Below are 26,100 nucleotides of genomic sequence, written 5' to 3'. Positions count from 1 at the left end.
TTTAATTAATTTTGGTTAAAACTGTGGTTTAAACTGTGGTCTAATTATCTCTACTAATCTTACTTATTTCCTATAACCAATGACAAAATTAGAGTAAATAAAATAACCTCATAGTTCTATAGTTTATATTTAACCAGCTTAGTTAAAACAAATTATATTGCTCTAAAACAAATCGAAGAATACAAAGATTGATTTAAAAAATAATTTGAACATCCTAGTATTTTACTATGTATATGAACATATCAATGATTAGCATTACACGTAGTATAAATAAGTCAACCCTAAGTATGTCTTTACATTTTTATCCAAATGCTGAATTTGTGACACAAAAGCTGAATGTTTACAGCTGTTATGTTAAGCAAATTATTTTATGCCAAAAGCTAGTTTAGAATCTTAGCGACGCCTGCTAGGCTTTAAAAAAATTAAAACTTAATTTCTAAAAAACTGGGACCCTAAACTTATGGCTTCGACATTCCCTAGTTCTCAAAATTATCTTTCTTTCAACACAAAAATCATGAAAATCCGTCGAGTAGTTGATTCAGAATCGTGAAATAAAAAAACACTGTTTCATTTTAATATTATAGATAGATATCTAATTCAGTATTTTCTCAACACTATAAATCTGGAGATCACTTAGCTTATTGCTAATAACTTTTAAATGGAGGGGAAATCGACCAAAGTGGATGTGATATTCTGAAAGAAAATAAAATTTACTACAAATAACTAGTATGCATTTCTTGAAAATACTTAATAGAGAGGCAGCCAAAAGCTTGCTACAAATAGAAACTTGAAAACAGTAACTTGATAAAAGTAGTTTTTAATGTATTTTTGTTATTTTTACTTTTTCACCACAAATATTTAATAAAATCACACTTTCATCATTATTCGCAAATCTACATGAATTATAATTTCTATAATTTCTTCTTTATAATTCTAATGGGCTTTCCAATGACCCATTAATTAACAAAGTCGATCCAAAATATGGTGGCAACCCTGAAATCGGTCCAGTAAAGTCAAGATTTAGATGTACAAAGTTAAACAGAATCATCCCTAACTCAGTATTTTCTCATTACTATAAATTTGGAGGTCGTTTATCTTTTTTGCAAATAACACTTAAATGGTGAGGAAATCGACCAAAGTGGAAGGTGATATTCTGAAATAGAATACAATTTCCTATAAATTGATACAATGCACTTCTCGGAAATACTCAAAAAAGGCAGCCAAAAGTCGCACCCAAATAAAAAGAGTGAAAAACACCGTGTTCAATGTATTTCTTATGGAAAACATGCTTTTTTAAAAATTTTTCACCAAAAATTATAACAACAACAAACTTTCATAATTATTTACAAATCTACACAAATTAAGCTTTCCAACGACCCATTAATTAATAAAATCGGCCCAGTAGAACTCTAGATTTAGTTGTACTAATATTTTTAAAACTGAATTGTATATAAGTAGATTAGTATGTTATGATCTTTCTTTAATCTTTATAATTCTAAAAAAAATAGTGGAACCCCCCCCCCATTGCTGTAAAAACTACGGTTCAAAAGTTATTGCAGCTTATGTGATTCCCCTATAAAAATATCTTAGGTATTCCCACCATGAACCCATGATAATGGTTATTGATAAGCGAATGGGAGAAATTATGTGTCAGATAGCTGATACCGATTATTTGTAATGTATAAAGTGATTTATTTAGTTATATGTTTTGTAATTTGACTTTGTCAATGATAATAAGATTCAATAAGATTTATTGCAGCCATTAATTTTGTAATAGGCATTGTTACAATAGTACTTAAAAATAGATCATACATCAATTATAAATTTCAATACATACAATATCCTATAGAATCTAAACATGATATGTCACTATTTAAAAATTCTTCCAGCGTGTAGAATGCTTTTGATTTTAAAAACTCTGTAATTTTTCTTTCAAATTGGTTTAAAGGTAGTTCACGAAAACAAGTGGGTAGCTTGTTGAAGAAAATATGTTGTATGTAAAAATGGCTATTTAAAGTTTTTGAAAGTCTGATTTGAGGTGTGACCAGGTTGTTTTTGTGCCTCGTGTTGTATGGATGAGAATAACTAGAAAATTTTAAGGGGTTGTTTTTTATATGGATTAAATTACAAAGAATGTACATGGATGGCAGTGTAAGCAAATTTAAATTGGAAAAGTGATCCCTACAGGATTCATGATCTTGCAATCCTAGCATGGCTCTAAGAGCTTTCTTTTGCCAAACAAATGCTTTCTGAGCTAAGTGTGAACCACCCCAGAGACGCAAACCATAAAGCAGCTGTGAGTGAAACAAACCGTAGTAAGTCATTTTTAGAGTGTTAAAACTCACACATGATCTAAGTTTTCTCAAGAGACAGGTTATTCTAGCCAATCTTTTACAAAGTTGTGTAATGTGGTTATCCCAGCTTAGTCTGTTGTCAAGATGGATGCCTAAGAGTTTGACTGTTTTATAAGCATCAGTGGGTTGATCTTTTTTTAGTGAAAAGTAAATGTATTCTGTTTTTTCCTCATTGATAGCCAAATTATTGATTTTATACCAGAATTTAGCACAGTTTAGGGCATGATTAAGATCGTACTCAACTGTTAAAACATTATCATCTTTACAGAACAGGGTAGTATCATCAGCATAAAGTATTGATTGAGTAGGGATATTAAAACTAAAGTCGTTAATAAAAATCAAAAACAGGAAAGGTCCTAAAATGGACCCCTGCGGAACACCAGCATTCAATTCCAAAATATCAGAATAATCATCTCCTATCACGACCTGCTGTTTACGGTTTTCCAGGTAGGATTGAATGATGTTGAGTTCACGGTTCCTAACGCCATAGTAATATAGTTTATCAAGAAGAATGGGATGGGAGATTGTGTCGAAGGCCTTAGTCAAATCAATAAGGCATGTACCTGTCACCAACTTGTCTTCAAACCCTTGCAAAACTTGGTTAATTAATTCTTCTACAGCCATTGTGGTTGAACAGTTGGCTCTAAAGCCGTATTGACCTTTATATAAAAGGTTATTAACAGTAAAAAAGTGTTGAAGCTGCTCAAGCATACATGATTCAATTATTTTTCCTAAAATTGGAACCAAAGCTATTGGACGATAGTTTGATGGGACATTCTTGTCGCCTTTCTTGTGAATTGGCGTTACTCTGGAGGTTTTTAAACAATCAGGAAACTTTCCTTCAATTAAAGCAAAATTTATAAGATGTGTTAAAGGTTCCAGGATAAAATTAACTATGTATTTAAGAGTAAAATTGGAGAGTCCAAACAAATCTTCACTACGGGAACCACTGAGTTTACAGACCAAAGAATGCACTTTATGTTTATCAACAAGGGTCCATTTAAATATCTGGATGTCAGGAGTATTAGAATATGGCTTAGGGCAGTTACTCAACAATTCAAGATGAGTAATTACATTATCATCATTATAGAGTTTATTTTGTGTGTTGTTTGAAACAGAAGTAAAGAAATTCTTTAGAGTGTTAGGTGTTAAAGTTGTTTTGGAAAATGTTTTAATCTGTCCTGATTCTTTTCTGATTTTTTCCCAAGCTTTTTTACATGTATTTTTGGATTGGGCAATTAGTTTGTCATTAGCTGTGATTTTGGCTTCTCTTATCTTGTTTGTATACATGCTTTTGTACCTTTTAAAATTGTTCCTATCATTTACATTCTTGCTATATTTCCATTTGTCATACTATAACAATAAATATTTACGCATTGACTCCAATTCTGTAGTAAACCAACTATTACATCTATTATTCATCTTAATATTACTTTTCACATTTACAACAGGACAGCATAAATTAAAATCTGAAATTAAAACCCTAAGAAAATATGTAAAAGCTAAGTTTATGTCAAGGTTTAGAATACAAGGTAGACCAATCGATATTACTTATCCTATTGACAAAATGTTCAAGTCTTGTTGATGATACAAGGCGTTTCCTATAGTAAGAATCCTCTTTGTTAACTAAGCAACTGTTATTCTTATTTTTACCAATCAAGAATTTTGAAACCACTCCAGCATGATCCGATATTATTCCCTCCCCAGTAATAAAACAGTGAAGCAAGGCTTGATTGTTGACATTAGTGAAAATATTGTCTAAACAAGCAGTTTGTCTGGTTGGTTTGACATTGGTTGGGAACAAATCAAATGACCTAAGTAAATTCAAAAAATACTTTCCCTCTTTATCATTAACGTTTAAGATGTTTATATTGAAATCACCAGCCAGGGCGATGTACTTGAAAAGTTTAGGTTTAGATGAAACAAACAATAGAAGATCTTCCAATTTTGTACAGAACTCTGTAAAGCTTGAATCAGGGGTACGATAAATAGATAAAACTAATAAGTCATAATCTAACAATCTAACAGCACATACCTCAAGTAAAAAGTTAAAGCTAAAATCAGACAAATCTATTTTTTCATAATTTACACAACGTTTAACATAAATTGCAGTACCTCCATGAATCAGTGGAAATTGACCACAATAATTTGTGCCTAATTCAAAATTTTCTGGGACATAAAAGTTATTTAAGATATTTAATGTAGGCTTATATTACTTATGGCGAATGAAGATTTATTATTATTAATATTACTATTTTTATCCCAGTAACTTATAGTTTATAATTATTTCAGCTTTTTTGATAGAGAAGTAGAAGAAGAGCCAGAAAATACTAGATTTCGTATGAAGAAAGGAAATGTGACCCAGTCTAATCCCTCTAAAAATCAATTTTATTCCTTAAGATCCAATGAGCCAACTTGTTCCAAGATAGATTCAACATCATATCCACCTATTATAACTACAACCAGAGAGGAGCCGTCATCCAGTGTTTTTAATACTAGTAGCTTCTGGGAGAATAAAGAAGATGATGATGAAGAAGAGGAAGATGATGATGATGATGCACTTGCATTTAAAAGAAGAAAAACTGTGAAAGAACAAAAGAAAGTATCGGTAAGTGGATTTTCCCAATAATCTAATGTAGGTACTTAATATTGAGACTTATCAAATGTAAATAAATTATTTTAACTTAAGTAAATTTTGGACAAAAAGAACTATATAATTATTTTTCTTGGAATTGTGATTAGTTGCATGAAATATGAGTGTTGTCTATGTATTGAGCCCTGCATGATGCAGTGCTTTTACAATAAGTGGTTGGTTTAAGTTAACCAAAGAACTTCCAATCGGTCATTTCCAGGGCCTGATTTCCCAATAGACCTGAGGCCCATAAGGGGCGCAAGCTTCCAGGGGGCTCACGCCTGAGGGGGAGATATTCTTTTATAATATCCAGAAATAAAAATAAATAAAGCTTTAAATATATTTAACGAATTGACTTTTTTATCTGGCTTATAAGTCATTCTAATTTTAAAGTTCATTAGAAGAAATAATTGTTGGTTAGATAAAACTCTTTTCAACATTACACATCAACTTTGTTTAACATTGGTTATAAATAAACATGGGTAAAGATTATAGGAATGTTATTGAGTGGTAGGCATCATATTACCACCTTGCCTACTGCTCAGACCTTGCTACCTTGCGTTACTAGGCCTACAGGCCGGCGCGCACTATCCCGACCATGACCACAACTAAACTCCTGACCGGTCGTTGTCGTTCACCTTGCGAACAGAGCATGACCCGACCAAGGCAACGAATGTTAAACAGTAATCTGTAAACTTCAGTGTCAAGATGGATGTTGAAGAAGTGGCTAAATGAGTAACGTTCTTACGTCCACTAAACATCAGTGTGATCTCCTCCTAAGCTTCTTTCTTCATCCCTCTTTTGGAATAATCTGCTGATAGATCGAATAAACAGGATCCTCCTTTAATTGTCACAATAAAACTCTCCCTAAGCAACTTTGTCACTGCAACAAAGTCGTGCGAAAAAAAGTTGCCAAGTGTGGCCGTAGTCTTTTTGTTGGGCCCATAACTTAAAATCGAAGTTTTTCAACTCAAGGTGCCATGGCGTGCCAACAAAATATCAATAATTTAGGCTATTCCAATAGCTTTTCACTCTATCCTTATATCTATCCCTATTTTAGTTTTACTGAAAATCTTACTTAAATAAATTAAAGGACGATACATTTGTGACAGTTTAAGCCCAACACCAAGTATGTGGCATAAATAATGGCCGAAATACTCTCTGTGTGTCTGTCTGGGCAGCTGTCACGACTAAATTCTAAACTGATACAGCCAAAATTAAGCACAAAGATGGTCCACACATATATAGGAATGTCATAGGCCTATTCCCTTCCCTTAGTTCATCTCAGATTACTCCCCTTGTTTCAAATAAAATAATTACCTTCCATCAATTATTGCTGACTAGTTCTACCATTCTAAAATTTTGATCTGACTACTCAGGTGATGATGTTTATTCCGACATTTTACTTTCTCCTACTACTGTATACATAGTATATGGAGGAAATATTGTTTTTGTGTCCAAAGCACCCCAGCCAGACTATATTTCTCAATGTCACACAGCTGAATTACCACAAACACAACAAATTACCACAAACATCTAGACAAATTCTTAAATTTAAGAAACAGGCCAATTTGTATTAATTTTGTTTTAGATTTTAATCAATGAAGCAGAGACAAAATCAAGATCTTATAAAAATAGTGCCCACGAGAGCTTAAACCCAAGTAAGTATTCCTAAGTTAATCTTTATATTCCTAACATAACTTATTGGTTTGTTTACAGCATAAAACTGTGGATGCGTTGATTCTCGATACCACCTATACATAGTTATCAGTATCGAGAATCGATCGTCAAAAGTTGTTTCCAATAATGATACCCAAAACACAATTTTAAAAATCTTCAGCTTGCACTATGGGTTAAAGTTATATAATTTTAAAATAAAAATACTACATTTTTAAACGCACCAACAAGTACAAAATAATTTATAAATATGTCGAGAGAATAAACAGCCTACTTTTAAGATTTAATACGAAAAAACACCAATTTACAACCTTCACCTATTGAACTATTATTATCCATTGCATGCACCCCAAGTTATTTGTTTTAAATCTTACAAGTATTTATTCTGTTGACATATTTATAAATTATTTTCCATTTTCTAGTGCGTTTAAACGTGGTATTTAAAAAAAGTATTTTTATTTTTAATTATTTTCTAGGTTATAACCAAAATTGTTATGAAACTCCAGCTGTTGTCAGAAATTAAAAGTGAGAAGAAGAACATATGTTAATTTTAAACAGGAAATAAGTTTGCTAATCAGTTTGCTACACCGTTTACAAACATGTACTGACTTGGTTGAAATGAAATATTTGAATTTTGGTTGGCGAAAATATTACTCTGAAAAAGCAAGAGAGCCTAGATAAATTGATATACTAAAAAGAAAACTGAATTAACACTACTGCATTTCTTAGTAATCATTGAAAGAGCCGATTTGAAAACTATGGAAACATAGAAAGTCATAGAACAAGGAGAAAAAATAGAAATAATGTTTTTTTTATTTTCTTTTATTTGTAATCGTTATTATGGACAACCTAATGCCGCTGTGTGTAAGGCTATTTGTAGAATAAACTAAAAAACAAGATCAACTTTTGAAAAACGATAAGATATTTTGATTATAGCCTATCGATCTGTTATGTACATCTTGAGTATTTTATTATCTTTGAGTCGAATCTTTTAAAGTCATCAGAAATTATGAATGCTATTCCTTTTAAAATGACGCCTGTAATACTTAGCAATTGCTCGAATTCGAGCAACAGGGACACTAGTGTTATTTAATTTACAATCTGTTCAACAAAAATAGAACAATAAGCAAATATGATAAAATTTAAACACTGTCAGTAGTTAGTCTTTATCCAACAATAAAGCTAACACACAAACTTTGCATATTGGTACAAAGTTTAAAGTCCATAAATTTCTAAAAACGACTACTCAGGTCCAAAACATGGCATCTTTTCAATCTATATATGCAGTTGCTGTTGTCCAACAAATTCAAAGCAAGGTAGTTGGTATGGTACTCTAATTTCTTTAAGTATTTGGCACTTAACCTTGAAATTTCGTCTTTAACCGTTGGGGTTCGACTGTCTCATTTAGAAAATTTGTAGCAAAACCTGTACCTCTTAACCTCTGCTCTTAGAACTGTCAAATTGAAGTATTTACAGCTGACTTCATAGTCAAGGACCTGACTAGGGTTCTGTGTGCTTGTCGTGTATAGAGAATTTTGCTTTTGCATTTCAATAACAGTGTATTAGGAAGTGTTTTCCACTCGGGTGTCAAGTTCGCACCTGGTACGTTTTCGAGCTATGACGTCATCAAGATGGCGGCTCGGCAATTTTTAAATGCGTATATTTCTCAAACCGTATAACAGATCGGGATGATTCTTTTTTTGTTTAAAAGATATTTTTACAAGCTATCTTTTTTGTATTTACACATTTGTTGTAAACTTAATATTTACCGCACAATATTGAAAAACGTTTTTATTGTTATTATATTTATTGTTTTGCTTATAACTTCTTAACCGCTGATAAAATCAAATACCACCCGTTGCAAAAGTTGCAGATAATTCTATACCCTTTCCAATGATACCAAACAATATGTGATTAGACCTAAAAATAAAGCAAAGAGATTGAATAAACCGTAAAAAACACTGAAAGTGGTGTACGTTCCGGGAAAGATTTAGTCCTGGTCATGACTAGGGTTCTGTGTGCATGTCGTGTATAGAGAATTTTGCTTTTGCATTTCAATATAGGTGTCTTAGGAAGTGTTTTCCACTCGGGCGTCAAGTCCGCGCCTGTTACGTTTTCCAGCTATGACTTCATCAAAATGGCGGCTAGGGCAATTTTTAAATGCGTATATTTCGCATACCGTTTAACGGATAGGGATGATTCTTTTTTTGTTTGAAAGATAATTTTACAGGAAATGTTTTTGTATTTACACTTTTGTTGTCAACTTAATATTTATCTTACTATATTATAAAACGTGGTTTTTAAAATCATTGTTTTTGAATTTTTCCTCATAACTTGTTAAACGCTTATAGAATGAAATAACTACCCATTACAAAAGTTGTAGATAATTTTATGCCCTTTCCAACGATACCAAACAATTAATGTTTGAAACTAAAATAAAAGCCAAGAGATTAAATAAACCGTTAACTAACACTTAACATGGTAGAAAGTCCAGAAAATATTGAGGCTGGAACAATTCTTCAAATGCGTATATTTTGCATACTGGTTAACGAACCGGGATGATTCTTTTTTTGTTTGTAAGATATTTTTTAAGCCTATCTTTTTTGTATTTACACCTTTGTTGTTAACCTACTATTTGTCAAAAAGTTATAAGCAAAAGTAAAATAAAAACAACAATTAAATGTACATTTATTAATATTGTGGGATAAATAGTAGGTTAACAACAAAAGTGTAAATAGAAAAAAGATAGACTTAAAAAATATCTTACAAACAAAAATAGAATCGTCCCGGTCCGTTAACCAGTATGCGGAATATACGCATTTGAAGAATTGTTCCAGCCGCAATATTTTCCGGACATTCTACCATGTCAAGTGTTAGTTAACGGTTTATTTAATCTCTTGGCTTTTATTTTAGTTTCAAACATTAATCGTATGGTATCGTTGGTAAGGGCATAAAATTATCTACAACTTTTGTAATGGGTAGTTATATTATTCTATAAGCGTTTAACAAGTTATGAGGAAAAATTCAAAAACAATGATATTAAAAACCACGTTTTTTAATATAGTGAGATAAATATTAAGTTGACAACAAAAGTGTAAATACAAAAAACATTTCCTGTAAAATTATCTTTCAAACCAAAAAAGAATCATCCCGATCCGTTAAACGGTATGCGAAATATACGCATTTAAAAATTGCCCTAGCCGCCATTTTGATGACGTCATAGCTGGAAAACGTAACAGGCGCGGACTTGACGCCCGAGTGGAAAACACTTCCTAAGACACCTATATTGAAATGCAAAAGCAAAATTCTCTATACACGACATGCACACAGAACCCTAGTCATGTCCAGGACTAAATCTTTCCCGGACCGTACACCACTTTCAGTGTTTTTTACGGTTTATTCAATCTCTTTGCTTTATTTTTAGGTCTAATCACATATTGTTTGGTATCATTGGAAAGGGTATAGAATTATCTGCAACTTTTGCAACGGGTGGTATTTGATTTTATCAGCGGTTAAGAAGTTATAAGCAAAACAATAAATATAATAACAATAAAAACAACGTTTTTCAATATTGTGCGGTAAATATTAAGTTTACAACAAATGTGTAAATACAAAAAAGATAGCTTGTAAAAATATCTTAGAATCATCTCGATCCGTTAAACGGTTTGCGAAATATACACATTTAAAAATTGCCGAGCCACCATCTTGATGATGTCATAGCCCGAAAACGTACCAGGTGCGAACTTGACACCCGAGTGGAAAACACTTCCTAATACACCTATATTGAAATGCAAAAGCAAAATTCTCTATCACGACATGCACACAGAACCCTAGTCAGGTCCAGGACTATCAATAAAGTGATATACTTGACTATTTACATGCTTCTAAAATGTAAACAAACATTGAAACTATGGAAGGCTCATGGGGTGTATCCCAAGGGAAATATGGAAATAAAATGATTTAATATTGCATTGTCATCCATTTTTGAGCTATGTTTCAAGTTTAAAGTCCCCAGCTCATCAGGAAGTAAGTTATAAGTCTCTAGCTCATCAGGAAGTTAGTGTAAAATCAATTGCAAAATTTGTATTGGACAAGAAAGCAAGCTAACAAAAATAAGCCCATGGGGCGTATCCCAATAGAAATATGAAAATAAAATCTTACTAATATTATAAATGTGAAAGTTTGTTTGTTTGTTTGTTTGTTTGTTTGTTTGTGTGTTTGAAGGTCAATCACGCATAAACCACTGGATGGATTGGGCTGAAATTTGGCATGATGATAGCTCACATTCCCGATTAACATAAGGCATATTCTTATCTCAAAAATCCCTTCGGGCTCCGCCCCAGTGGCTCTGTAGTTCCCCATGTTAACCTTATGAGTATCTATAATATTAAAACGAAACAGGGTTTTTTTATTTCAAGATTCTGAATCAACCACTTGACCGATTTTCATGATTTTTGTGTTGAAAGAAAGATAATTTTGAGAACTAGGGAATGTCGAAGCCATAATTTTAATTTAGGGTTTCAGTTTTTTAGAAATTAAGTTTCAATTTTTAAAAAGTCTAGCAGCCGACGCTAGCAATTCAAAGTATTTTCAGTGCTGGTTAAACTAACAGCTGGTTATAAACTGTCATTGAAATGTTTATGTTACAAGTTGTTTGTATACAAAAATATTGTTCTTCGGTGTTGGCCTGCATACTATTTCACTTTAAAATTTAGTTTTTTTTCTACCGTGAAGGATCTGCTTTATCAGGAAATGTGTTATTTTGATCTATACATTTCAAACAGTTTAATCAAGTTTTGTCGTAAATGCAAACTGTGTAAGTAAGTTACTTAGTTTATGCCATGGAAATTTCATCTCGTATTTGGGAAATCTTTTTTTTTTAATTTATTGCTTAATCGTTTAAGATATAGTTAAGTGGTTTACGTGTTGATACTTCTTTTTCTGTATGTCCGAATGTATGTGAGTCATACTATAATTTTGGTTAGTAATGAGAGCGTCATGTGGTGTAGGTCTCTATAAAACTGTCTAATGAGCTGCAAGGTGCAGTAGAAACCAAAGTCGACTCATACCATACCATAACTCTCCCCGTAGTATTGAAAAGTGCAAACAAAATATACTAACCAGTTCAAGATAACGGAGGTCGAGATAAAAACAAACAGAGAGCTAAGAGAAATGTGTAAACACCCAGATATAGGGGTGCTTTCCAGAAGTAAAAGGCGCGGATGGGCAGGCTATGCGTGGTGGATAGGAGATAAATCAACTTTTAAAAGTATATTCCATAGTACCACAAGATAAAAGACCACTTGGAAGACCAAGAATTAAGTGGAAAGACCAAGTTATGAAATAAATCCTCAGACCGGGATCTAAATTAGAAGAGACAGGGGATGGAAGAGAAATGGGTGGCCAGAATCCTCATAAGGTGTCAGTCTGTGGTCACGGAGGTAAAGGTGCGGTAAGTATATATATAAGTGGTATATGCAATTGTAGCAACTCTACTCAATACCAGTGTGTGTGAATCGGTCTCCAATCTCACTTCAAGTCTTTTCAAATCGACGCAACTGCTATTTTAAAGTAAAATTATCGAATTTAAAATGCATATCGCTATATTTTAGGTATATAATCGGATGGAAGAAATAGGTAGTCACGTGACATTTGTTAATAAGGTCAACAATTAAAAATAACAATTAATTGTTAATTAGGTTGTTTTGGGGGCAGTTGGCCTCCATTAAAACTGCCAGAATTTGTCACTGTGCGTGTAAACTAGATGTTCTGAACTATTCCGTTTTAATTGACTACTCGATTCCCGTACGTAGGACGGGCCAACAGCTCGTTCATATTTAAAGAGAATTAAAGAATTTAGTCAGCTGTTTCAACTAAAAAAGTTGGTTCTATGATATACAAAAGCATTAAAAAGTTATAAGATTTACCAACAGGGTGCAGCACTATATTTTTTTTGCATTTATGTAAACAGCTAATTTGAACTAAGCAGCAACAAACAACTGTGATATGCAATGAGAACTGTCAAAGTAGGATTGTTTACAGTTATGTTTATATGTTTAATGTCATGAATAATTTGTGATTTTTTATGTTTGTAATACTTTATTTTTCTTTATTGTTAAGGTCAAGAGGAACATTATGGCTATGGTAGATGTGTAATACCATAGTACCTATACCGTCAATTTAAAGAAGCAAATTTTATCAAACTTTGTCCTCCCCCATTGCAAACGCAAAGCTTGAGTATAACTGCAATAAGCAATTTAAACTTATATGCCAACCCCGTACGAAGGAAGGGTACTCTGCTAGTAATTTAATATTGCATTGTCATCCATTTTTGAGCTATGTTTCAAGTTTCAAGTCTCTAGCTCATTGGGAAGTTGGTTTAATATCGATTGAAAAATTTTTAACGGACAAGACAGCAAGCAAAAAAATTTATAGTAAAATACCCCCACTGCAGCAAACCTGCAGACTAAGCGAATTTCCATTTCCCTGATTGAATTTACACTAAAATGTCTTCTTTAAAATATCACATTTATTCCCTTTTTAAATATAACTAATGTACCTTTTGCTCGAATTAGAGCAATTGCAAAGTATTACAGGCGTTATTTTAAAAAGTCATAATTTCCGATGACGTTAAAAAAATCGACTCAAAGATTATGGAAATACTCATGATGTACATAACAGTTCGATACAATCAAAATTTCTTGTAAATATCTTATAATTTTTCTAAAGCTGATCTTGTTTTTTAGTGTCTTTTACAAATGTTTCCCACTCATAGCCACATAAGGTTGTCCATATTAATGATTATTAATAAAAAAAAAACATTATTTCTATTTCTTCTACTTTGTAGTGTTTTATGACTTTCCCATGTTTCCATAGTTTGCAAATCGGTTCTTTAAATGATTATGCAGCACAGTGTTGATTCAGTTTTCTTTTTAGTATTCCATTGTAATATTTACGCCAACCCAAATTCAAATGGTAAATATTTAATTTCAACCAAGTCAGTAAATGTTTGTAGGACATGTTTCTCCTTAAATTGAAACTAAAATATTAACAGCAATTAAATTATCCAGCTGATCATAATGTAAACAAATATGTTCTCCATAAGGATAACATGGGAACTTTAAAAGCCACTAGGGCAGAGCCCAAGGGACTTAAAAAAATGTAAGGTAATTTAATTTATGTTTGTTAGTTATGGCTTCTGCTTCTATGTTTATTTCAATGTGTTGTTTTAGATGAAATTGTGAAGCTTGGTGAACCATTTCATGGTTTCTGTCTCAATTTCCTGAGGAGTTCCGTCCCAAAAAGTGACAATCATAAATGTAACTTGAAACATGAGGTAAAGTGATTTAGCTTAAACATAATTTTAGAATAAAAGGTTTCCTATTATTCATTTCTTTTTCAATACAGGTCAACAAAAAAAAAGATAAAAGAAAACAGACTTAAATCCAAGTAAGAAAAGCCCTTTTCACACCAGCGTCCTGGACGTCCGGTAAGTTTTTGTTTCAACAAATTGCGGCCCATGCTATCATATGAGACCGTTCACACTGCACCTCCATTACGTCAGCGACTGTCCCCTGTGAATTGCTCGGAGAGCGATTTTTCTGAAATGACCATTGTGTAAATGGCCTAGCGCATGCGCAGTGAACACTTCAAAACCACGTGCTCCACTCCCGCGGCATCATTTGCAGTCATGTATCAACTGATGGTTCTTTCCAAAACTCTGAATTTTTTATTAATGGGATGAATCCACCTACTCCTTTTTGAGTATAACGATACTAGGTCGTCATCACTATCACTATCACTCAGTTCCATCCATGTTAATCCATGGGACGGAAAACACTCCAAGGAACTTGAGGATGAGACATTTTTGCACAGTTAACAATATGCACTATTAACACTAATATTAATACACTAGTAGTAGTAGTGAGGGTGTTACTGTTCTGACTACTAATGAACAAGTGGATGCTTTGGAAGTTTCTGTGCGGAGTGGAAGGACCACATACTGGACGTCCGAAAAGCTTGGGACGTCTAGTATGCCGGTGTGAAAAGGCCTTTATCCTAGTATGTTTAAGTTCGTTGTATATTCAAATGTTTCCACCAAATATTGATACACAGTAGGCTTGTATTTTATTATTTTTGAGACATCACAGTGGAAGCAGAACAGAGAAACATCGATTGATAGCTCGATCAACGCTTCCGCTGACAATCGTCTACTCCTACACATCTGTCTGCTGTGCGCTGTCACAATAGATTTCATTAGCTCAAAACTCATGAAAACAGAACTAGTAGCTTATGATTAGGTGATAAGTAACCATGCCAATTGGTTGAATATATAGAAGAAGAAAAACAAGAAACGAAGGACTAAGAAAAAGAAAAACAATGTTTTTGTCATTTTCATCTCTATCTTCTTTTTATATTTTTAATAGAGGTGTGCGAGCCTCAGATTTTCAATCAAGCCGAGCTTTTGAAAAAGACCTTGAGCCTCGAGCTTTTACCGAGCCTAGCTTTTTTCCATTATAAATAAACGTAATTACGAATAATATGTAATGGGTCAAAATTATAGAGGGGTCAAGATTTTATATTTATTATTTAACGAGCTGTACCCGCAGGCTTTGCCCCGTTTAACTTCATAAGTATTCGCATGGCTCAATCACGTCCTGGTTGAAGTTCGTTCGCTACGCTCACTCACCTTTAGGTTGGAGCTCTTTCGCTGCGCTCACTTGCCTTTAGGTTAGCTCGTTCGCTATGCTAACTCACCTCCAGGTTGATATTCGTTCGCTACGCCCACTCACCTTTTAGTTGCAAATTAGCTGTTGTCATTAATAAAAAAATAAAAATAAAAGTGATGCACCCTGTTGGCAATCCTTTTAACTTTAATGTTTTTTAACATCATAGAACAGAACCAACTTGTTTAATTGAAACAGCTGTTAAGATTCATTCATTCCTTTTAAATATGGAAAATCATGAAGTTAACATGTGAAACTCCAGAGCCACTGGGGCGGAGCCCGAAAGCCCGATCAGAATAAAAACTTCTTAGTTAAAAAAAACTTCCTAATTAATGCCCAAAGAATTGGTCTCCGAATTTCAGCCTCCTAGCTAAATGGAAAGTGGGAGAATTAGTGATGAGTGAGTGAGTGAACAGTGAGGGCTTTGCCTTTTATATTGTGTGGAAAGATAAAAATGTTAAGGCATTGTCATCCGTTTTATTGTTTACTAGCAGAGTACCCGTCCTTCGTACGGGGTTGGCATACAAGTATAAAATGCTTATTGCAGTTATGGGTGAGGACATGGTTTAAGATAGTTTGGTTCTTTTGTTCTACCACTGCCATAGAACCCACCACTGAACCATAGAAAAAAGTAAAGGTCTCATTGTGTACCACAGCTTTTTGTTGCTAGTTTGTTCAATTTAGCTGTTGTCATAATTGCAAAAAAATAAAAGTGCTGCACCCTGTAGGTAAACCTTAAAACATGTTAATGCTATTTAATATCATAGAACTAACTTGTGCAGTTGAAGCAGCTGACAATAGTTATTTGTGCAACTAGTGAGCAAAGTGAGTGATTGACGCACTCGAGAGAAATACTTACTCGACTGGAATGGTTTCTCGATTGAGGCAATTGCACTTTCCACTCAAGTTGTACATTATATATATATTTTTTATTTTTTATCCCTATACAGGTAATTCGCCGATTTTCTTAGTAGTATTTATTATTAGTCAAGGCACTTATGATGACGAGTTTCAATGACAAATGGAAGTGATAAAAAACTACAGCGAGAGTTTTTGGACTTTACCGCAATCACGGCTTTTGCTGAAATCTACTTCTATATATAATTCATTTTTAAAAATCTTTGTACAACTAAATTTAGAGTTCTACTGGACCGATTTTATTAATTAATGGGTCATTGGAAAGCTTAATTTGTGTAGATTTGCAAATAATTATGAAAGTTTGTGTTTGTTATGATTTATGGTGAAAAAAAAATCATGTTTTCCATAAGAAATACATTGAAAACGGTGTTTTTCGCCGTTTTTACTTGGGTGAGTCTTTTTGTGACCTTTTTTGATTGTTTCCAAGAAGTGTATGGTATCAATGAAGCTATCAATGAAAGCTGGTATTTCACTAAAGGCTTTTAGACCAAAACATATAGGGTAATGTAATAACTGTTGGAATAGGCCTACATCTTTAATTGAAATAAAAAAATCAAAAAAATCCAATTTATATTTTTTTGTTGAGTAATACATCAGATAAATTAACAATGATGGTTGATGACAAATATGTGCTTGCATACCTTTAGTTTAAGGCCAAAATTATGAAAATTGGTCGGGTAGAAGACCTATAATCCGACTCGGAAAAGAAAAACCAATAACTTTTATAGATGGCAATAATTGGTTTACCAGTAAGCATAATCTAAACATACGAAACATGTGTTAATAATTAAACAGCTTATTGTTTTATTGATATCTATATACAGGGTGAGTTTTAATTGTCCCCCCCCCCCAACTTTTTTCTACATTTTTTCAAATATCAATCCCAGACCACTTCCAAACATTGTTGGGTAGTAAGTACTTCATTTTGACAAGGTGGTCATTTCCGGCCGCCATCTTGGATCTGCCATATTGGATGCAAAATATTTTTTTCAAATGTAAAGGTGGGGTTGTGACCCATTATTTCGAACTAGATTTTTACCTTGATTACAATGCCGCAAACCGTTTTTAAAAATCTTGATTCATTCTGAAGTTATGAGGCCTTTTTAAAACTTTATTTTTAGCCCATTTTAACATTGTGCTTGTACAAACTAAGACCATAATCTCAAAATAGTGCTAGATAAAGATAAGTATACACTACCAGTCATTGCCAACCTATTTCCACTTGGTTATGAATGATGTATTTTTTTCGGCCGTCATCTTGGATCCGCCATTTTGAAATGTGATAAATCATTTTAAATATAAAAGGGGTGTTGTGACCCATCATTTCGGATTACTTTTTTAAGCTGAACTCAATTCCATGGTCCATTTTTTATTTTCATATTTTGATTTTGAAATATTAACATGTTTAACTAAAATATTGCAATGTTTCATAAATAAAACTTGATAACAAAAAATGGATTGCGGCATTGAGTTCAGCTTAAAAAAGTAGTTCAAAATGATGGGTCACAACACACCCTTCATATTTAAAATAATTTATTCCATTTCAAAATGGCGGATCCAAGATGGCGGCCGAAAAAAATATTTCAGTCATAACCAGGTGAAAATAGGTTTACAATAACTGGTAGTGTATACTTATCTTTATCTAGCACTATTTTGAGATTATAGTCTTAGTTTGTAAATGCACAATGTTAAAATGGGCTAAAAATAAAGTTTTAAAAAGGCCTCATAACTTCAGAATGAATCAAGATTTTTAAAAACCGTTTGCGGCATTGTAATTAAGGTAAAAATCTAGTTTGAAATAATGGGTCACAACCCCACCTTTACATTTGAAAAAAATATTTTGCATCCAAGATGGCGGCCGGAAATGACCACCTTGTCAAAATGAAGTACTTACTACCAAACAATGTTTGGAAGTGGTCTGGGATTGATATTTGAAAAAATGTAGAAAAAGGTTGGGGGGGGGGGACAATTAAAACTCACCCTGTATATATATATATATATATAATCCAATGTATGTATGTTTGTTTGTTTGTCCTTTATGGACTAAGAAACCGCTCGACAGATTGTAACGAAACTTTCAGGTATTAACTGATCAAGACTAATAACTTAGGGCCTTATTAGACGAGGCAGCCAAGTTGCACAGCCAGCCAGTCACTGGGCATTGGTTCTTATGGAGCTTATTACAAGAGGGCAGCCAGTTGCGCAGCCACTGTTTGGCTGCCGGCTGGTTGCCGAGCCCGGCGACCGCACAGGCAACCACTGGCTGCTCGTTCTGGTCGCGCTCCTGTGTAGCTTACGGATCTTATTACACTGGGCAGCCAGTCGCCTATTATTAGGCCTAACAACTCAAAAAACTTGATTGGGACATGCGGAAATAATTGAAAAACTTTTATCATCTGCGCAAAGTTCGTCAAAAAGGGTGTAATATAATCCTTTTTTTGTTCTTGATGAAAGAATAGGATGTATATGCATTCTCCTCTTCCTTCGTCTTCTCTTTTTCATGAGTAGCAGAAGAAGCAAATATTCATCTCGCATTCTGACAGCCTCTCTACCCAACAGAACTGTTCCACCAACACTGTTCCACTGTCAACAAGAGACTGGCCTAGTTGGTAATTTTGTGGCTGCCCTGTGGTTGCTCTACTGGTTGCTACGCTAGGCAGCCAGACAGGTGACTGGCTGCCCGGCTGGTTGCGCAACTTGGCTGCCTCGTCTAATAAGAGCCTTATATGACTTAACTAATATGACTTAAAGTTTTAATCAAGCTCTGTTTGTTCACAATAGATGAATTTTGGCTAGTGACTGAAGATGAATTTAATTTACTAATTATAGAATGTTAAAATATGTTATAAGTAGGGGTGTGCGAATAGTGATTTTCAACCTCGAGCCGAGCCGAGCTTTTTAAAAAATTTTCGAGCTCGAGCTTTTTCGAGCCGAGCTTTTCCTAGCGTCACCTTATCTAAGTTATTAAACTTTTTTTCTTAAAAAAGTGCATAATAATAATAATGTTCAGTCAATTTTTAAATAAACACAATGTTATTTTAATATGTTTAAAAACATTGAGAATTGTCAAGACATCAAATAGTAGATAATCACGATAAGAACTGAACTGAACTAAATTAAGATGCAAGAAATAAAAGGATATCGATTGAAGGCCTGACGAGATATGCAGTGCAGACTGAGACAATCAGATTGTCTTTCATAACAGAACAGCAACGCGACATTGAATGACGACAAAACAACTAGCAAGTCGATTACAAGATGTATATTGTAACTACTATGAATATTTAATTCTATTTTTGTATAAATAAATACAAAATAAATTTTAAAACACGTGATTATTCTTTTTGTTTTCCATGCACAAAATATTTTAATTTTTATGAATCGTATTAATCAAAAAAAGAACATGGTTGGTTTGGATCCAAAAAGGTGGAGAGACAAGTAAAAAGTAAACTTATATATTAAAAAAGATATAATTGACATATAGAGGAAATAGACCAAAACACTAAAATTAATAGAATAACACACAAAGTAAACAAGCAATGAAATAAAGAACACGATGATTTAATACTGCCACTCAATTTTGTTATCTAGAAGGGTCGGGGAACTAATCAATAAATAGCCAAAACCAGTTTCCTCCCCTTCACACAGTCTCACCGCCCCCCTCCCCCCCTAAGCCGGGAGGCCCTACACTTTGTCCTTGAAACACCCTTGCATCTGAAACAATAAACCCTTACACCTGCGTTGCTGTTTTGACAACAGGTTTATGAATGCGACCACTATTATTCATTTTCCAGAATTAACTATCAATTATTATTATTTGCAAGTTACAAATAGGAAACTACATCACATTATGGTATTCAATGATCCATGTATTATCAAAAATTAATAATTCATTACTTATTTTGAAAATAAAAAGCATTCATTACAGCCCGCACCACCTATTGATATATATATATATAACCATCAAAGTGACTGTTACTTTTAAACAAAATAAAATAGGTACAAAATTGTGTGGCCAGTCAAACTTTATAAACAAACATTTTATTCTATAAAATATAGATGGTAAATAGGGGTTGGTTTAAAGGGAATAAAATACAAAACAGATTAATTCATTATTTTGATAAACATTAGAAAGGTTATGGGTAGGGATGGTCAAGTCTCGAAATTTCGGGAAATTTTCGGGAAATTTTAAATCTTGTTACCCGAGACAAGATTTCTTTTTAGCCGAGATTTTTATTGAGACGAGAAAAAAAAAAAAAAAAAAATTAAAAACGCCTGCAGAAAGTCAATGCAATACCCGCAATACAGGAGCGTGTTGTAGTTGCGTTTCTTTTGCGAAGGCGTTCTTATTTAATTAATTCTTTAAATGTAAATATTACTTTAATTATTTTAATAATATTACTTTAATAACATTTGAGAAGTTTTGTTAAGTGTAAGCAGTGTGAGGAATGTTTTATTACTATAAAAAGTCAAAACAAGTAACTATTTTATAAAAATTAATATTGCTTTTATTTTATGATTTATTTTATTTTAGGATAAGTTGAACTCTATCCTAACTGATATCACTATGTTTCCTAATCGTAGGCATTTTTAATAAGTTAGGCGTGATTAATAAAAAAATATTATGCTGATGTTTTTTAATAAAATATTGTAAATATTCTTGCCTATTATCATTATTTTTGTATTTAAACAGTCATCTAACAATGTTACAAAATCAGGTAAAAATTTTGAACGTGCATTTCCCGTTATGTATGAAAAGGGAAATCCCGTCTCGATCTCGTCTCGAAATTTTATGAGAAATAAAAAATCTCGTCTCGTCTCGTCTCGAACTAAAAATCCAATCTCGTCCATCCCTAGTTATGGGTTTGATTGAACTAAAATAACCGCAGGGAAACTTAAAAGTAGAAAAGTCGTCAACCACACTATGTTTAATCAGTACATTGTTAGAGAGAGAGAGAGAGAGAGAGAAAGAGAGATAGCAGATAGCGGCGTTTGATAAGGAATCTGAAAAAGTAAACAAACAAGGCAAGGAACAACGGCATGACGATACTCGTTTACAGCCTTATTGTGTCGCCCACTACATTTGCACACGTGACCACTTTTTGTTTTTTCCTTATCTTTCATCCGTCCCAAAATAGAATTCCTGAAATAGTTTGTTGGTATAATCTCCCCTCCCACACAAGGCGCAGTGCTCAGTGCGCACTGTAGGTTGTCACGGCAACCATGTGTTGTCATAGCGACTAGCCAATCACGCACTCACACTGCGTTGTATATTACGATACGAATAGCTGTATTAGAAAGACAACGCAATAGGTGGTAGTTTGTCTCTTTCCTATCTCCTCAAAATTACGATCGATAATCATTGCGTCTTGACTGAGCTGAGGTTCGTGCTTATCAAACCTCGAATGCATGAACAACGTAGAATTGTGATAACATTGTTTTCAATTACGACCCAAATTAAGTGTTTTTTAGTTTTGACTTAGTATTAAAAGCTCGGCTCAAACTTCGAGCTTTTTCAAAATGCCTCGAGCCGAGCCAAATTATGAAAAGCTCGACCAAAAAGCTTGAAGATTCGAGTACTCGCACACCCCTAGTTATAAGGTGAAGAAGTTAAATTGTGTTAAATTATGTTTATGTTTAGGATTAATTGACGAGTTAGGAGATACTAATGTACCATATGTATTTTACTAACAATAAAGTTCTTGTATCTTGTATCTTGTATTAAGCACTAGCTGGCCCGACAGACGTCGTCCTGTCCTATTGTGGTTTTATGTCACATGCTCGTTCATTTTCAAGATGAGCTCGTTCCCATGGCTCAATCATGTCCTGGTTGAAGTTCGTTCGCTAAGCTCACTCACCTTTAGGTTGGAGCTCGTTCGCTGCGCTCACTTGCCTTCAGGTTGGCTCGTCCGCTACGCTCACTCACCTTTTGGTTGCAAATTAGCTGTTGTCATAAATTTAAAAAAATAATAGTGCTGCACCCTGTTGGTAAACCTATTAAATTTTTAATGCTACATCACAGGATCAAATTCTTTTGTTGAACCAGCTGTTATGATTCTTTAATTCCATTTAAATATGAATACTCATAAGGTTAACATGGGAAACTCCATAGCCACTGGGGCGGAGCCCTTTTGACGGATCTGCACCAAACTTCACACAAACCATCCTTGAATAATGCTTAATAATACCTGAAAGTTTCATTACATTCTGTCGAGCGGTTTCGGAGTCCATAAAGGACAAACATACAAACAAACATACATTGGATTTTATAATTTATATATATCTATATAATTAATATGCTACATGAAACTTTGTCGGTTGAACTCCTCCGCCATTTCTCAACCGATTTTATCCATTGACGTCTCATTGGAAAGAGCGTGTCGCGTAGATTTGCAAACTGGCCTTACATTTTTGAAAAGGTCCCTTGGCCTCTGCCCCATTGGCTCTGAAAGTTCCCATGTTATCCTTATGGAGAACACAATTGTTTACATTTTGATCAGCTGTATAATTTAATTGCTGTTATTTATTTTATTTTTCAATCCAATGAAACGCATTGAGTACATTTATTTACTACAGTATTTGAGTTTGTGTAAACATAACCCCCAAGACGGATCGTGTTAGTATGGTTGTATCTCAAATTTGTGCATTTATCGTTGTTTTGTGTAGCTATAATGTGTTTAATTGTTGTTTTTTTCTTTTAAATGCCTACGACGTGAAGACAACGAAACATAGACAGGAGGCGTAATCGTGATAACGACCGTAGCTACAGAACAGTGGCGCGTAATAGGCTTAACTCATCAAGTCAGCACCTGACCCTGGACAATCTCAACTATTAAGTTATAAATGCACACTAACACTACCCCAAAACGACTTTTTGTTCTCAATTGGCCCTCTATCAATGACCTGTGTTGCCTGTACAGCGAGGCATTTTGAGAAGGAGAAAACCGGCCGGAATGCTTTAGGTTTATCAATAACGAAGATAAACATGGTCTGTGTTACACACCAACCGGAAATGTTTGAGTTGACTCTTTTGAACTCATTGTAAATATGACTGTTATTCGTTTCAAAATAACTCCTGTAATACTTTGCAATTGCTCGAATTCGAGCAACGTGTACACTAGTAGAAGATTATTCAAGGATGGTTTGTGTGAAGTTTGGTGCAGATCTGTCAAAAGAGCTCCGTCCCAGTGGCTCTGGAGTTTCCCATGTTAACCTCATGAGTATTCATATTTAAATGTTATTAAAGAATCTTAACAGCTGGTTCAACTAAAGAATTTGATTCTGTGATGTTCAGTAGCATTAAAAATTTTATAGGTTTACCAACAGGGTGCAGCATTATTATTTGCTCAAATGTATGACAACAGCTAATTTGCAACCAGAAGGTGAGTGAGCGTAGCGAACGATCTAACCTGAAGGCAAGTGAGCGTAGCGAACGAGCTAACCTGAAGGCAAGTGAGCGCAGCGAATGAGCTTCAACCATAAGGTGAGTGAGCAGGGCCGGTTCTAGGAATTTTTCAGAGTTAAGCGAACACCCGAATCAGCGCCACTTAGGAAGGGAGGGGAATGTTTCTTGTTGTGACAAGTGGCGCTGCGCGCTTGCTTATCTCTAGTTAGTATGAGTGAGTCGTGAAATGAAACCCACCGGCGCCGTGCCGTGCGCTGCCAAGCGTCAGCTCACTACAAATCGAAACTGCAAATGGCATTGAGTCCTTGAGTTGTAGTGCTGTACAAATATACACATTTTTCAAGTGCTGTTGGTACAAACAGAATAAATGCCTTTATTGTGGTATACTTGGACTCTGAGCGAAAATAAACAAAATTACGTTGTTCCCGTAAAAAAAAAAAATTGTTCCGTTGGCCACCTTGGCGCCACTTTTTCGTGGCGCCATATGCGGCCGCGTAGTTCGCGTATGGGTTAAACCGGCCCTGTGAGTGAGCGTAGCGAACAAAATTTAACCAGGACGTGATTGAGCCATGCGAACGTGCTCATCTTGAAAATGAACGAGAATTTGAGATAAAACCACATTAGGACAGGACGACGTCTGTCGGGCAAGCTAGTGTTATATATTTAAAAAATTTGGTTTTTCTATTCCAAGTTGGTTTGGCTCTTCTACCCGACCGATTTTCATAATTGAAGTCTCAAATTGAAGGTATGCACGCACAGATTTGCCATGAAGCATCGGCATATAATTATCTATAGTATCACCCGGTTTATATATAAACGAAATTTGCTCCCCATGTATTTCTTATGTGAGTTAAATTTTGTTTCTATTTGCCAAGTTCGTTTGGCTCTTCTACCGGACCGATTTTTTAAGATTGAGGTCTCAAATTGATGGTATGCACACACAGATTAGCCATCAAGCATCGGCATATATTTATCTATAATCCCAATCGGCTTATATGTAAACGAAATTTGCTCCCCACGTATTTCTTATTGGAGTTAAATTTGATTTCTCTTTGCCGAGTTCGTTTGGCTCTTCTACCCGACCGATTAACATGATTGAGGTCTCAAATTGAAAGTATGCATGCACAGATTTTCCATCAAGCATCGGCATGTATTTATCTAAAATCCCACTCAGGTTACACGTAAACAAAATTTGCTCTCAAGGTATTTCTTATGGAAGTTAAATTTTGTTTCTCTTTTCCGAGTTTGTTTGGCTCTTCTACCCGACCGATTTTCATGATTGAGGTCTTAAATTAAAAGTATGCACGCACAGATTTGCCAGCAAGCATGGGCATATATTTATTGATAATCCCACTCTGCTTAAAGGTAAATTAAATTTGCTCCCCATGTATTCCTTATGGGAGTTAAATTTGGATTTTCTTTGTCGAGTTCGTTTGGCTCTTCTACCCGACCGATTTCCATGATTGAGGTCTCAAATTGAAGGTATGCAAGCACAAATTTGCCATCAAGCATCAGCATCTATTTATCTATAATCCCATTCGGCTTTTACGTAAACAAAATTTGATCCTCATGTATTTCTTATGGGAGTGAAATTTGGTTTCGCTTTCCCGAGTTCGTTTGGCTCTTCTACCGGGAGTATTTCATTTGGTCCAAAATCGTTTGGTCCAACAGTTGTAAAACAGTTCGTTTGGTCCAAAATCGTTTGGTCCAAAAGTACAGGCAAAACCAGAATTACAATTTTGCATTGTGGAGTAAACTTATGAAATATACTGTACGTTTCACATTGGACCATTCGATCGGGTCGTTTTATCCAACACTCTAATACGAGTTCGTTTGGTCCAAAAGTATAAACCATTGCGTCCCTCACATTGAATGCGTTCAAATAATCGCCTTCACGTCGTCAACCCAACCGCCTGCCTTCCGTGGCCTATTTGTTGTTGTTATGTTTCTAAATAATTGATATGTTTGCATTGATATACATGTACACATACATATATTTATTTTTATATAATGTGTTTGTGTCCTGTTTACTTTTCATCCCCAGTCAATCTTAAAACAACGCGTTTTAATTCCCTAGATTTGTGGATAAACGTTGACTTTGCTTTGAGTTTGCATTTAATGTTAAACAGATGGTTTATTTAATTTATCTATATATTAAATTCAATCTGTGTTTGTTGTGTGTTTGTCATGGTATTTGTAGCAACCATGTAGTTAATAATACAAATATATAAAGTGAATTTCTCATTGAAGATATATCCTATTTGTAAAACTTCCCAAAATGTTATGTTTACTCCCCATGAGAACCGTGAATAAATTATTGAAAAGAAAAGAGTTTGTATTTGTTGTGCCTTTATAAAAATTATAATTTTGTTGTATACATTTAATAGT

At 34.1% G+C, this 26,100-nt stretch overlaps 1 protein-coding gene across 7 annotated transcripts in view; it reads left to right on the top strand.

Annotated features, from left to right (window-relative positions):
* LOC128987315 (uncharacterized) overlaps positions 1-26,100 on the top strand; it is a 168,233-nt gene that overhangs the window by 102,258 nt on the left and 39,875 nt on the right. For all 7 annotated transcript variants that reach the window (XM_054408111.1, XM_054408128.1, XM_054408144.1 and 4 more), the window contains 3 exons: positions 4,647-4,962; positions 6,578-6,647; positions 13,896-13,999. In XM_054408111.1, the coding sequence (XP_054264086.1) occupies positions 4,647-4,962; positions 6,578-6,647; positions 13,896-13,999 (490 nt within the window). The remainder of the gene's footprint in view (positions 1-4,646; positions 4,963-6,577; positions 6,648-13,895; positions 14,000-26,100) is intronic.

The sequence above is a fragment of the Macrosteles quadrilineatus genome, unplaced genomic scaffold (assembly GCF_028750875.1).
Source record: "Macrosteles quadrilineatus isolate MER2022 unplaced genomic scaffold, UCM_ALF_1.0 Scaffold_1__1_contigs__length_201487025, whole genome shotgun sequence".
In the NCBI taxonomy this organism is placed as follows: Eukaryota; Metazoa; Arthropoda; class Insecta; order Hemiptera; family Cicadellidae; genus Macrosteles; species Macrosteles quadrilineatus.
This window is presented reverse-complemented; position numbering and strand designations above follow the sequence as displayed.